This window comes from Pollachius pollachius, assembly GCF_949987615.1.
Source record: "Pollachius pollachius genome assembly, chromosome: 8".
Lineage (NCBI taxonomy): Eukaryota > Metazoa > Chordata > Actinopteri > Gadiformes > Gadidae > Pollachius > Pollachius pollachius.
This window is the reverse complement of record NC_136941.1, coordinates 24,356,571-24,371,093: the sequence shown is the minus strand read 5'-3', so window position 1 is coordinate 24,371,093 and position 14,523 is coordinate 24,356,571. Positions and strand designations below refer to the sequence as shown.

The window sequence follows — 14,523 nt, the reverse complement described above, 5'->3', positions numbered from 1 at the left end:
CAGTCGTGGGGTTGGACGCGCCGTGCCAATGCCTGCTGGTCCGCTGGCGGCTGAGGTCAGAGCGGTGGGGTCTGCATGAACCCCGGAGCGTTGACCTATCGCTGTGTGCTGCAACTTTCTCCTCTTCAAACAGCCGCTGCTGTTTGTCATGTTGCTGTTCCTACGCACAGGAGGCACCTAGCTCAACAACACTTTCTGCTTCCTTTTCAAAACCCAAACTTGACTTAATCCCATCATGTTTATAATACTTGTTGTTTAACCGCTCGGAGCGCCGGGAGATGTTTGTAGACAAAGCTTCGTCAGATAGACGAATGTGTAAGATAAGAACATCGGTTTCTGTGCTTAACTGTATGGTACCAAACAAAAAGTAAATATGTTCTGATTTGACCCAGGGAATATGCAAGATTGAGAAACGTATTGCAATTTCAACGTTGTGTGCTCTGTCTCTAGAGGTGCATTCTAGAGAATCCAACTGCTCTACACAATATATCACACTGTTGTGTCTTTCTATACCAAAGGCTAACAGCCTATTACATGTCCATCATGAAGCAGTTCAAACAGCTGTGATAAAAATGGCTTCAAGTGTCTGAAAGTGCCCTTTCTGGGCATTGGGTCGGGGCAAGCATCACGTGACTGCATTTCAGCAATTAATTATTTATACACAAAGGCATCGGTTTGCTTCAGGGAGAATTATTTCAATGCTTAATTATGTCAGCCTTAACCGAGATTTAGCGTTACATATTAGGCCCGAAGGAAGTAAGTCTATTGGGTCTCAGTGAAAGCAACAGTAGGTAAGCTATACCTTGCTCAACGATGAACACACACACACAAACACACACACAGAAGAACACTCTTTCCTATCAAAACACCAACTGTTTGTTACTGATGGAACTCCGATGTGGTGATGAACAGAAAGGAGAAAGGGAGAAAGGGAGAGAGAGAGAGAGAAATAGATAATACATAAAAAAGGTGAAGAAGGATATCAATGTTGTGTTATCTCTCACTCAAAAAGTCTGGTTAAAAATCAACCAGACTCAGGGGGGGGAGGAGGACACTCCCACCCCCCCATCAAATATCCACCTTTAAAGGGGGCGTGGCCTAGGCCCGAGGAGGGAGGAGGGGGTGTTTAATTCGGGGGGCGAGGGGGTGGTTGGGTTGGTGGTGTTGGGAGGGGGGGGGGGGGGGGGTTGTCTTTAGTGGATGGGGCACATGGGCTTCTTGGCCAAGTCTTGTCTTAGACCACATCGCTCAGGGTAGCAGTGGTGGAGGTAGCACAGCTAGTAGCAGCATCTCGTCGGTCCAGAGCGGAGCAGCAGCAGCAGTTATGGACATGGCAGACTACAGCGAGGCCCTGGACCCAGCCTACACCACGCTGGAGTTTGAGAACATGCAGGTGCTGGCCATGGGCGCAGGTGAGTCACATGTGTGCGCGGCCGCTGCTCATCCCGTTGAACTTTGAGACTTTCGAGTCCAGGGAAGAACTTTGGTCCCAGGCGGGTTCTCCACACTTGGCGAAGGTCCTCCACATGGGGACGATAAACGAGGGGCATACGTCCACTCGCTCCTGCTGTCGGACTTGATGATGATAATGTCTCAACTCTTGGCATTAACAGATGTTGATTTACAACTCCATACTGGAGTAGCCCTTCAGAAGAAGTCTGGATCGCAGGTGGATTGCGGTTCATTGTTGAGACTTCTGGACTTGACGTGACCGGTCTGGGTCGTGTTCGGACCCGACCCTTGTCTGATAGTGGATATACATTGGTTCTCTGGTGAAGCACGGCTCTCTTGTTACCAACGGCTGGTTCTCAGTCCTGTCAGGGAGCCTCCCTAGCTGTTGTTAGTGATGTCAGTAATGAATCTGTAAGAGAGGAGTCAGTATGACGCTTGGACTCACTGTCCCATGACTTCTGCTAATGATCCTGATGCAAGAATGAAACAGCTCCCAGCTAGAATGAAAAGGATGGGGGGGGGGGGGGGCAAGATATCTATCAAGCTGCATACCTCAATTTATTTTTAGATTTTAGATCTTTTTCTGTTTCCTGTACTATGTTGGTAAGGTTGTAGTGTAATCCTGAATAACTTAATTTGCATTCAACGGTTCAAAAGCCTTGTAGAGGCATGATTTATACTTTTTACTGATTGATTGATCAAATGTTGTGACCATGAGGGTGGGAAGACGGTCCGGAGTGATTGTCCTCTCAGATATGATCAAGCCCTCAGTGTTGACTGTCTGAGCCACTCAGACACGGTATAGATTTTGATCAGGCTTCAGTCCTTCTGCCTGCTGTTTCACAAAGGCCAGTAGCACCTCTGAAGTGTCCTTTGAATAATGCGGCTACAATCACATTATAAATGATGAGTTGGATTAGTCATGCTCCACCTTTAATATACTGTTTCATGAAGAAACCTCTCTGTCTGTCTCTCTCTCTCTCTCTCTCTCGCTCTCTTCTCTCCCTCTCTCTCTCTCTCTCTCTCTCTCTCTCTCTCTCTTTATCTCTCTCTGTCTCTCTCTCTCTCTCTCTCTCTTTATCTCTCTCTTTATCTCTCTCTCTCTCTCTCTCTCTCTCTCTCTCTCTCTCTTTATCTCTCTCTCTCTCTCTCACTCTCTCTCTCTCTCTCTCTCTCTCTCTCTCTCTCTATCTCCATGTCTCTCTCCCCGTCCTGCTGTCCCTCTGATGTCAGACTCCTCCCCCGCTGAGAGTGGAACCATGAGTGCGGGCGGCCATCTCGTGGCGGGCAGCCTGTGTGCCATCTGTGGGGACCGGGCCACGGGGAAGCACTACGGGGCCTCCAGCTGTGATGGCTGCAAGGGCTTCTTCAGGCGCAGCGTTCGGAAGAACCACATGTACTCCTGCAGGTGAGAGCGAGAGGCTTCACCACCACCACCACCACCACCACCATCACTATCAGCACCACCACCACCACCCCCACCACCACCACCACTATCACCACCACCACCACCACCACTATCAGCACCAGCACCACCACTATCAGCGCCCATGCTGCCCCAAGGGATGACTGATCTTATTTTCAAATATTTTAATGATTAAATATTGAAGACACGGGTAGTTGACTCACTGGTGCCCAAACTATCCCGACACATTCGTCCCTTTCCCCCAACCCATCTGGACACAAACACCCGAGCACGCACACACACACACACACACACACACACGCACACACACACACACACACACACACACACACACACACACATATTCATGCATGCACACACATAAACAAACATGCATACACACACGCACACATACTTGAATGCATTCACATACACACAGACAGACCGCAACATATACATGCAAACACACCCACTCACACAGCATGCACACACACAGACACAGACCGACAAACACAACACAGATGCATGTGAACACATATCTTTGCCCTTGTCTTTAATCCTTGTCTTTCTGGGGTCCCAGGTTCAACAGACAATGCATCGTGGACAAAGACAAGCGGAATCAGTGCAGATATTGTCGGCTCAAGAAGTGCTTCAGAGCCGGCATGAAGAAAGAAGGTAGATTGAGGACATTGATGTTAAATTGAAGCGGGTTTTGAGTGTGTCGCAATAGCCACCAGAGCAGAGATCTTGTTAATGTTCAGTCAGTGAAGCGCTGGAGACTATGAGCGGTTTATGCTGAGCAAACATCTCTAAGCCATAATAGCCCTATACTGATAAACAGGACAGCCTTGGAAGCCTTGTTTTTTCCTTCACGTGACTTAGCATGCGGCGGGCTAAATGCTACATGCTTCATTGTTTTAAATGTTAAATTAAATGTGTGTGTGTCTGTGCGTGTGTGTTCTCAGCTGTACAGAATGAAAGAGACAGAATCAGCACCCGGAGGTCCAGCTACGAGGACAGCAGTTTACCCTCCATCAACGCCCTGATCCAGGCTGATGTTCTGTCCAGACAGGTGAGGCTCCGACCAGGCCAGGACCCGGCCCCCTTATCCCCACACCGTGCCAGGAGCTGGAGACACCTCTGCCTCCCGGTTCTGATGTTGTCCTAAATCACCGTTCAGATCACCTCCCCGGGGCCCATACTAAACGGAGACATCAGGACCAAGAAGATGGCCGCCATCACGGATGTGTGTGAGTCTATGAAGCAACAGCTGCTGGTGCTGGTGGAGTGGGCCAAATACATCCCAGCCTTCTGCGACCTTCCCCTGGACGACCAGGTGAGGCTATGGTCATCCTGACATTGGTGCAAAACACCTCAATGAATGTACACGTGTGTATACATATCAGTTTCTATACCAGCCTTCCACCACGACGGCAGGGCCCAGTGAGCCGTGGTGGAGCAATGGTGTTCTTTATCATTATATACACGGAGCAGTCCTCTCCCATCCTGAGAGTTAATGTATTCATTCCAGGTTAGAATATGATGAGCTGGTTGTAAAGTTACATCCTCGCTCTGGAATCATTAACACAGCGAATGGACAAGGCCTGGTAACTGATTGGCTGATGTATGTTCATTTCTTTTTCATTGTTGGTTTGACAGAGTAACCAGGCCGCATCAGACAATTTCCTTAGACGGGCCCAAGACAACACTTTTATTGCAAAGAAGTTGATGTGGGATTTAAGGTGGAAGCCAGCTGGTAGAAAGGAGAACATTGTATTGTTTCACATTCAGTGCGTTTTCCCTCCCAGGTGGCACTGCTACGTGCACATGCCGGGGAGCACCTTCTGCTAGGGGTGGCCAAAAGGTCCATGCTCTTCAAAGATCTCCTGTTATTAGGTAATAAGAGTAACTTACCATTTAAACGCATGCAAACACATTATCCACCATTGGGTGAAATCACTCGTTGGCTGTCCGCCCGACGCATCGCTTTATGGGTTGAAGACGGGATGACCTCTCCTCAGGGAACGACCACATCATCCCCAGGAACTGCCCTGAGCTGGAGGTGAGCCGGGTGGCCGTGAGGATCCTGGACGAGCTGGTGCTGCCCTTCCAGGAGCTCCAGATCGACGACAACGAGTACGCGTGTTTGAAAGCCATCGTCTTCTTTGACCCAGGTAAGAGCAGCAATGGAGGGGTCCAGATCACCCAGATAACACCATGTTCCCCTCTACCAAATCTAGAAGAATATACCGTGCAAATCACAGCCGTGCTTCTTTAATATATCTCTCTATTTTTGACCGACTATACTGTCAAGACCTTTTGCCAGTTGAAATGTCCTCAATTGGAACATGAATGAGATCCACGTTCTTGCCCTCCCTGTGCCAGACGCCAAGGGTCTGAGTGACCCGGTGAAGATCAAGCGCATGCGCTACCAGGTGCAGGTGAGCCTGGAGGACTACATCAACGACCGGCAGTACGACTCGCGGGGCCGCTTCGGCGAGCTGCTGCTGCTTCTGCCCACGCTGCAGAGCATCACCTGGCAGATGATCGAGCAGATCCAGTTCGTCAAGCTCTTCGGCATGGCGAAGATAGACAACCTGCTTCAAGAGATGCTGCTGGGAGGTGAGGAACGTGCGTGGGGCTAGGGGACGCTTGCGAGGGATGGGGCCCGAGGGGTCAGGCCCGTTCAAAAGGTTCCAGGCCGGCTTTGAACCCCGATGTCCACAGCCTACCTCTGAAACGAGACGACTCCACTCCCCATTTGTAATAAATACGCAGACACAAGCAGAGAGTACATCTCAATCTGTCCTGGGATTTGTTACAGCAGTATAGTTCTATGTATGACTGAGTGTGCCTGCATGTGTTTTCCAGGTTCTGCAAACGAGGCCCCTCATGCACCTCACTCTCTACACCCCCACCTGGTCCAGGAGCACCTCAGCAGCAATGTGATCGTCTCCAACGGTCCCTCACCCCTACACAACGGTCAAATCTGTAAGTGCTAACACACAGGAACAGAGTGAGATAAAGTAACAGCGTTGAATCCGAGGAGTATAAAGGTGAATGGGTGAATTAGACACGCAGGGTTACAGGTATAGGACTAGTGACGCTGTGAGCCAAACAGCATCGCATTTATTCATATTTTTCCTCATTGGCAACCCACTTCCTGTGCAGATCAATCTGGCTGCTGGAAGGACTAACAGGCTTGGCAAAATAATCCTTTTCTAAGTTCTTCATGGAGACTAATCAGGCTTATTTTGTCAAAGAAAGCTTCTGTTATTTTTCGCTTAACCATTCTAATGCCCTCAGAAATTTCACAGAAAGTGCTTATTATTCATAGTCTGAAAAGTGGTAGCTTTAAAGAAAGGGTACCCGTAGGGAGAGACAGACATGCTCTGCTGAGTTCTGCGCTGACTGCTCACTTTAACACTCTTCTGTTCCCCGTTCTGCAGCCACTCCTGAAACCCCCATCCCGTCCCCGCCCTCCAGCTCAGAGCATTACAAGATGGCCCAGGGGGTCATCGCCACCGTGCCTAAGCAGCCTACCTCCATCCCTCAGACCACCATCACCAAGCAGGAGGCCATGTAGCCAGGCTAGACTCAAACAGCCTCTCACCTTACTATATCTGCGTTCATGTTGTTCTGTTGTTTGGCCATTCTTTTAAAAAGTCCCTGATGTATGATGCAACATGTCAGATAACTACGTAGCAGTAGTTGAATATATGAACACCTGTTTGGTTCATGCATTCAGCATAACTCCCATGAGGGCCTTATTAGATCAACTGCGTTTAAAAAGTCCAAAACATTGCTTATGACATCTACACAACATAAGTCCTGTCGATGTCGGAGCTTGATTTGGCAACCGTGTGTTGGGGTTGTAGGAGATGTCCTAAAGAACGCCCCCAGGCCTACTGTTTGATGGTGATTGGATAGTGCCAATGCTGTATTAATGTTACAACATTTATTTTTTAGCATTACACTGTATTTGGCTTTTATAGATATTTAAACTCCATGTTGCCATGTTTCAGCTAGTTGGTAACATTTTTGTACAGGTTAAGTACAAAATATATTTTCTTAAACAAAATCACTTGGAAATTCAAGGTTTAAAGCTGTTGTATAATATGACGATCAGGGGTTTATTACATGACTAGAGTATAGAGTATCTTTCAATAAGTTATAAATTACGCCAAGATTGCTTGGTTGATAGGATGTTGTCTGCTGTGTGGTGCCACTTTTTAAAAGACATAGGCAGCCATTTATTGAGGAACAAATGTTATTTCCCCAATTCAAATACTTAAATATGTTGTATCATTTTTTATATAATATTTTTTCTGTTTGAGATAAATATATTGTCATGGTTTAGCTGAAAGAATAAACTGTGCCTTGAAAACTAAACTGCCTTACACACAGGAAGAAATGTTCACCTTTCAATGTGAAGATACATAAATAAAACGTCAAGGTCTATTTTTACACATAATTGTGCTGCAGTGATCTTATTCTGTCTCAAAAATACTGTTTTATAATGATCCAAGTATAAGAAGATTCTCAAACAATTGTAACCTTAACACACACTATGAACCTGAAAACATGTTTAGTAAGTCCTACACTCTCAAAAACAGAATCCAACGTGGCAGTGCGGCGTGGTCATTGATATCTATGAGGTTTGTTGCATCAGACCTGATAAAGTGTCATAAAGTCATCATAGATACCAGTGGTTGCAAAGGGAAAGAAAGATTAAAAGAATGAGAGCGGATGAGGCACACATCAAAGCCTAACTGTAGACCAGCTCTCGAATTGAGAAAATCAACGATAAAACAAAAGCAATCGTAGATAATGGGCCCATTTATGACTTGGTGTGAAACGTTTGATTAAAAGTTGCAAATAATTTATAAATCAAGGCTGTGTCGACTCTGCGAGACGCAGCAAGTGTGTGGCTGTGAGGTGGATGCAGGTATTGCATATAACGTGCAAGTTAAGTGTTTTGTCAAAACATGGACCTTGGAACCCCGACAAAGCACTAGATTTTACCAAAAAATCGACCTAATCCTACATCAATAGTGAAACGTTATTCATTCATAATTTGACTCTAACTATTCCTCCATGTTTCATTATTCTGATTCATTGAAACGTCGACGTAGCCCACAGAGGAACGTGGTCACGTGGTTCCAGCGGACCAACCAGACGGCGCCGTCTCGCCTCCCGGAAGTACCGCAGGGTTCTCATCACAGGTTTGTTGTTGTTTTCGCTGCTCCGGTGATGTAATTTATGTCGATTTTTGCAAACCATTATCACGCAGTTGTATATGCTGACACGTCTCTGAAATAAGTCCTATATCTGGCCACAATTTTGCAGGTTTAAGGATACATTTCCAGTTGTTATTCGAGGGGATATTCTCATTGAGGGCTGTTAAGGATGTGGTTAAATGTACTATTTCGCGACTTGGGTTTCTGATTGATTGAGTACAATAACATTAATGAAATAAAAACTGGATTCTAAGTATATTATGGTGCTTTAGGGGACCCACGTCAACTGGGACTGACATGAGTTTTGCCTGAAAGTGAATGATGAGGTTAATGGAAGAGCATAAAAAAGGGGAATTAAAAGACATCTCAATAAAGGTCATTTAAATAATTCAACATTATTACGTTCCTTATTGTACTCTATGCAGCGACCCCCAGTTTGTCCATGGCCCAACGGCATGAGTCCCTCCCCCTCAGGTCTCCTCCGATGGACCCACTGGCGTCCCCGCGCCACGGCTGGTTCCCGGCTCCGCCTCCTCCCATCTACTGCTGCACCCTGACGCCGGCGCTGGTGGCCAAGGCCCGCGAGGAGCTCCAGGAGAAGCCTGAGTGGCGTCTCAGGGACGTCCAGGCGCTGAGAGACATGATCCTAAAGGTTACATTGTGTGTTGTTTGTCTGGCTCGTTCTGATGCCTTTAATGCAGATCGTTAGAATCACGTTGGAAAACCAAGATAGACGTGTAAACATAACAGGATTGTGATCATAGTTATAATGTATATAACAGTTATGAAAAAATCTCACCATTGTTAGAAGAGATACAATGCGTGGTGGTTTCTAAACTTACAAGGCACATATTATATACTTACAAACCTGCTGGACCTGTTTGCTTTAAGAGGCGGCTAGATTCTTGTAATGTGTCAGTAGAAGGAGCTTCTCCCATCATGTACACGGTCAACAGCTGAACTCTTAGTCTGTAAACACCACTTTTGAAGGAGCAGCCCAACCTAAGGACCCGGTTGGACGACGCCTTCCTTCTGCGCTTCCTCCGGGCCAGGAAGTTTGACTACGACCGGGCCCTGGAGCTGCTGCTCAACTACCACGCAGGGCGCAAGGCCTGGCCAGAGGTCTTCCAGGACCTCAAGCCCTCCACTGTGAAGCACGTCCTGGACCTGGGCTTCCTTTCAGTGCTGCCCCACCCCGACCCCTGCGGACGCTACATCCTCTGTCTCCAGCCAGGTAGGGGGAGCCCTGACGTTCACCTGGGGCGTTCACCAGGGATGTTCACCAGGGGCGTTCACAACGGCCGTTCAATAGGGGGCGTTCACCAGGAGCGTTCACCTGGGGCGTTCACCAGGGATGTTCACCAGGGGCGTTCACAACGGCCGTTCAATAGGGGGCGTTCACCAGGAGCGTTCACCAGGGACATTCACTAGTGGGCGTTCACTAGTCGGCGTTCACTAGTGGGCGTTCACCAGGTGCCTTCCCCAGGTGCCTTCACCAGGTGCCTTCACCAGGGATGTGCTGGAACCCTGCTCTCAGTTTGGGGCTGGTCTTTACTGCAGACTAAAGTGTACTGTGCCTCAGTACCCTGGTGGCTGGTTCTAGCTATGAATCTTGACCATGTACCGCTGTTTTTCCACTGCACAGTGCCGTACGGCAGGCCAAAGTCATGTCACAACTAGCCTAGCTTCACATTTAAACCAATGTTATGCCACAAAGTTGTCAAGCTTGTTTTGTCCGTTTTGAACGATCCAGTCAATATCCGTAACAAAATAAAACATTCAACAAACATGCCACCCCACATAGTCCCATTATAAAGATTTTTCTCAAATACAAAGTATGAGTCATATTACAGTGCTGCATGCATATTATATCAGTAAATGGTCTCTGAAGGTCATTCCGCTTTAAAAACAGAAAGCAAAATGACATGCTTGACACTACTTTTGGGAATTTGCTGCCACCTAAAGGTGAAATAAATATCTGAAACAATATCATTTTTTTAAATGCTGAGGTGTAATGTACTGTTAAAGATATCCTTGCTCATATCAGTCCAAACTGAGAAATAAATGAACCACTGCAGTACTCATGTCCAACTTCTGTACAGGAAAATGGAAACCAAATGATTATCCGTTTGTGGACAACGTGAGGGCCCTCTACCTGACTCTGGAGAAGCTGATCCAGCCGGAGGACACCCAGGTGAACGGGATCGTCATCCTGGCGGACTACACCGGGGTGGGCATGTCTCAGGCCTCCAACCCTGGCCCCTTCCTTGCCAAAAAAGTTGTGAGCATTCTCCAGGTAAGGAACGCCCTTTCTGACGTTCACATAGTTATATTATTTATATAACTGTGTTATATTATATTCCATATAATATGGAAGTAAACACAAATAGTGTGTCATTAAATAAGACTTATCCCTACTAATCTGTGTTTTCATCCAATTTTTATATTATCATATTTCTGGAGTACTATTGTCTTTTTTAATAATTCCCATTTTCTTGTCTAAATAAAAGGATGGATTCCCCATCAGAATCAAGGCTGTTAACATAATTAATGAGCCTAGGATTTTCAAGGGGATCTTTGCAATAATTAAGCCCTTTCTGAAGGAGAAGATGGCTGAGAGGGTGAGTTATTAATTATGTTTTATTTGTGATTGTGAAAACATTTGACGTGTCCCAACATTATTTATAGCTAGGGCTCGACCGATACATATTGGTTAGCCAAATTAACTTAAAACAAATATTTGTTTTGTTCATTTTGCAAAGTTTCAGTGAAATTGCACTGCATCACTAGCGATATCCAAAGGCACGTGAGGAAATCAAACATGCACTATTCAGGAGGACGGAAGAAAAGGAATTAACCTTATATCTGGGGTCTGAACCTAATAACCAGCCTAGAACTTCTGCAAGCTGAGATCCCTTCAACAAGGCAGATGAAAATGATTCTGTCTCGGTTCTTTCAGCCTGTCTTTGTCTGTGGACATTTGGGGTCTGACCTAGCCCAATCTAAAATAGAGTGTAAGCCTACGGTACCTCTACTCACCCCAAGCTCGGTATAAAAACAACTCCATCTATATTTCCTCTTCACGTCAGGAAACTTAGCTGCAGCTTCTCAAAATCCATGGATCTGAAGTACCGATCAACGACAAATCGATAAACTCCTTGTTTGGGATAGATTAAAGGCTGAAGTTAGTGCAAAAGGCAGCACGACACAGGATCTCCTGAGATTACGGTCCTGGGCTGAGTTATCTCCTGAGGGCCTGGTCCTGGGCTGAGTTATCTCCTGAGGGCCTGGTCCTGGCTGAGTTATCTCCCGAGGGCCTGGGCTGAGTTATCTCCTGAGGGCCTGGTCCTGGGCTGAGTTATCTCCTGAGGGCCTGGTCCTGGGCTGAGTTATCTCCTGAGGGCATGGTCCTGGGCTGAGTTATCTCCTGAGGGCCTGGTCCTGGGCTGAGTTATCTTCTGAGGGCCTGGTCCTGGGCTGAGTTATCTTCTCAGGGCCTGGTCCTGGGCTGAGTTATCTCCTGAGGGCCTGGGCTGAGTTATCTCCTGAGGGCCTGGTCCTGGGCTGAGTTATCTCCTGAGGCCCTGGGCTGAGTTATCTCCTGAGGCCCTGGGCTGAGTTATCTCCTGAGGGCCTGGTCCTGGGCTGAGTTATCTCCTGAGGGCCTGGGCTGAGTTATCTCTTGAGGGCCTGGCCCTGGGCTGAGTTATCTCCTGAGGGCCTGGCCCTGGGCTGAGTTATCTCCTGAGGGCCTGGTCCTGGGCTGAGTTATCTCCTGAGGCCCTGGGCTGAGTTATTTCCTGAGAGCCTGGGCTGAGTTATCTCCTGAGGGCCTGGTCCTGGGCTGAGTTATCTCCTGAGGGCCTGGTTCTGGGCTGAGTTATCTCCTGAGGGCCTGGTCCTGGGCTGAGTTATCTCCTGAGAGCCTGGGCTGCTGAGTGGACAGACGGCTGTGAGTTGTTTGATATTTTTGATGCTGTTATTTATTTCAGTTTATGATTTTTGTCTGATTATGTTATTTGTTCTAACTGATTAATGGTTGGGAACCTGACATTTTTTATTTGTTAATGCAGGGATTTCGTTTTAATGTACATTTTCATTCTTGTGTTCAATAAAGCAGTTTTATTAAAGCTTTGTTATCCTTTTATGAAGCTAAACAACTATATAAAGGCTATTTATCAAACATATACATAAATTAATCAGCAAATAATATCGGGTACCAGAATTCTTTGCATCCTCAGATCAGTATTGTTGGCCAAAAAGTAATACCGGTATTTATAGCTGTATGTTTTAGTTAAATATCTATATTTATTTATTTCAGGGACTTACAACATTGATCATGGTTATCTCTAGATTTGAGGAAATATTGAAAGAAAAGTAGTGCTTTCTATGTTGATCCAAACATTGTCTCCAATCCTAAATATATTTAACCAAAGTGAAAAAGCTTGCTAGAAATGTTGCATGAGTGTTGCTTTGTGTGCCCTGAGGTATTGAGACTGGTTCTGAGGGGGGACACCTCTGTGGATGCCACCTCATTCGGTAGCCCCCCAACTACAGCCTATAGACTTAAGAATAACGATGGACAAGATGAAGACAAGTGACTATTATGGCCGTATTTGTCTGACTTTGACTCGTGTGATAGTGGGCAATTCCAGTTCCCTTTACAAGTTCACCAAAGATTCAAACCCTGATTCTTTTGTACTGTAGAAATCTTAAATTCTCTTCCCCAAGGCTTTCATTTGTGGACAACTCCAATGGCCCTATACTGTACTTCCTGTCTTCTGCAGTATGTGGCCCATGGTTCAGACCTAGCACCTTAACTGGAGGCCCATTACTGTACTTCCTGTCCTCTGCAGTACGTGCTCCATGGCTCAGACGTGCGCTCCCTGCACCGGAACATCCCCCCCTCGGTCCTTCCCGGGCAGTACGGCGGCAGTGCGGCCCATCTAGACACGTCTGCGTGGTCGCGGATGCTGCTGGACTGTGAGGAGGAGTTCATCGTTGAGTTCTGCCAACCGGATCCACTAGAGGGTGTGGTGCTGCCAGAAGACATGCTCCTGGAGGGGGAGGCGGGCGGCGGGCCGGAGGAGGACCCCTTCAGGGCGCTCCGCTCTCAGCTGTACTACTGTTACTGACGCCTGCTGTAACCGAATCCCCCGGTACCTTCAACTGTACTCCTGTTCCTGACTCCCGTTGCTCCCGTTCACTCCCAGTTATAACTGGGAGGATACATTGGTGTGGTTGTTTCTTTTGAAACCCACGAGTTTTATCAGGCAAGTTGCCAAACATTTAGGCCTACAACATTTACTTTTTTTTACTCCAGCGTTCAACATTGTAGTGGGCCTACGTGAGCCAAAGGGGAGGGAGGTCTTCTACGCACTGCATTCCCCCAGTGTTTAAGGCAGCTCTGGGGTCTGCCGACGGCCCTCTATATGGTATTATCAACAACTGCTGCTGTCCTGTGCAATCTGATCCATGCTAGTGAGGGAAAATAACTTGGGAGAGACTGTTTCGAAAAGGTTTTCATACCCTGTGTCCAGTAGACCAATAGTAGCATGTGTAGACTCCAAGTTAAGCCTAACTGCATTGTGAGATTTAACAATTCCCCAAGTGTTAATATATACCAATTGTTAAATACCCATTAAATATGATAGCCCAGGAGGGGACATGGTAGGCCTTCAGGGTGTTGTTGGAAATTGTACCAAAGCAATGAATATGTATGTGCATTCTCATGTCAATCAATGCAAAGTTTGAACGGTTAATATGGGGATACCTATTGATACAGATGTTGAAATTGTCCCCATTGTTTCTGTACCATATGTTTGTCTTTGTGTAGCTTAATGCATTCTGTTATGTATTATACGTGAACATATTCATAGAAAGTCCTGCCTTATGATTTTGTTTATTTTCAATACACTGAACCATTTGCCTGTATACTGTCTTCACCTCCAGGCCAGATCCCATCAGTTTGCTAAAGCTACATGGATCATTGCACTGCTGAAACACTCATGACTATAGAGGTATCTTTTTGCCAATACCATGGAGCATGTATAGGGTCAAATGGTGTTTTATCTATTTTATATTGTACGTGTTGCCAAGTAAGGGATTTCTGTTCTAGTTTACATTTGTTTAGTTTATTTAAGCTCGATGGTCATTCCACTCTGATTATAGTAAAGAAAATAAAGAAAATAAAAAGACGTCTGGTGCTTTTTAATTTGTAATTATGGTAGCTGGGAAAATTATATTATTCTACACTTTATGCCCTTTCAGTTATCTTGTCATAATCGTATTACTGAATATTTGTTACTTACCAATTTATATCCCCAATCTACCCACAATAAAAGGCTAGTAATGCTATGGATATGTTTAATTTGTACAAGTCTCACAGTCTGGGACCTCAGCGTAGGAGAGACAATGCCACACGAA

The 14,523-nt window shown here is 46.3% G+C and overlaps 2 protein-coding genes across 3 annotated transcripts; both read left to right on the top strand.

Annotated features, from left to right (window-relative positions):
- Positions 1–1,324: 1,324 nt before the first annotated feature.
- hnf4a (hepatocyte nuclear factor 4, alpha) lies at positions 1,325–6,443 on the top strand (the record flags this gene model as incomplete). Its single annotated transcript, XM_079740825.1, has 10 exons — positions 1,325–1,412; positions 2,686–2,860; positions 3,438–3,532; positions 3,823–3,929; positions 4,038–4,193; positions 4,666–4,753; positions 4,879–5,031; positions 5,243–5,479; positions 5,729–5,848; positions 6,307–6,443. 10 exons carry the CDS (start codon positions 1,325–1,327, stop codon positions 6,441–6,443), a joined length of 1,356 nt encoding a protein of 451 aa, XP_079596951.1.
- Positions 6,444–8,050: 1,607 nt separating this feature from the next.
- Positions 8,051–14,351, top strand: ttpal (tocopherol (alpha) transfer protein-like). 2 transcript variants are annotated; one of them, XM_079741455.1, is made up of 6 exons: positions 8,051–8,082; positions 8,572–8,749; positions 9,088–9,331; positions 10,200–10,393; positions 10,608–10,718; positions 12,954–14,351. In XM_079741455.1, the coding sequence occupies exons 2-6, from the start codon at positions 8,582–8,584 to the stop codon at positions 13,230–13,232; spliced, it is 996 nt and encodes a 331-aa protein (XP_079597581.1). In that variant the 5' UTR covers positions 8,051–8,082; positions 8,572–8,581; the 3' UTR covers positions 13,233–14,351. The 2 variants fall into 2 exon arrangements, with proteins under 2 accessions (XP_079597581.1, XP_079597580.1); XM_079741454.1 differs by having other exon boundaries at positions 8,052–8,082; positions 8,523–8,749; positions 12,954–14,322.
- The last annotated feature ends 172 nt before the right edge of the window (positions 14,352–14,523 follow it).

Coding starts and splice junctions, on each gene's coding strand:
- ttpal (XM_079741454.1), top strand. CDS start 8,540: ATGGCCCAACGGCATGAGTCCCTCCCCCTCAGGTCTCCTCCGATGGAC. Junction 9,332..10,199: donor CATCCTCTGTCTCCAGCCAG/GTAGGGGGAGCC, acceptor ACTTCTGTACAG/GAAAATGGAAACCAAATGAT. Junction 10,719..12,953: donor AGGAGAAGATGGCTGAGAGG/GTGAGTTATTAA, acceptor TGTCCTCTGCAG/TACGTGCTCCATGGCTCAGA.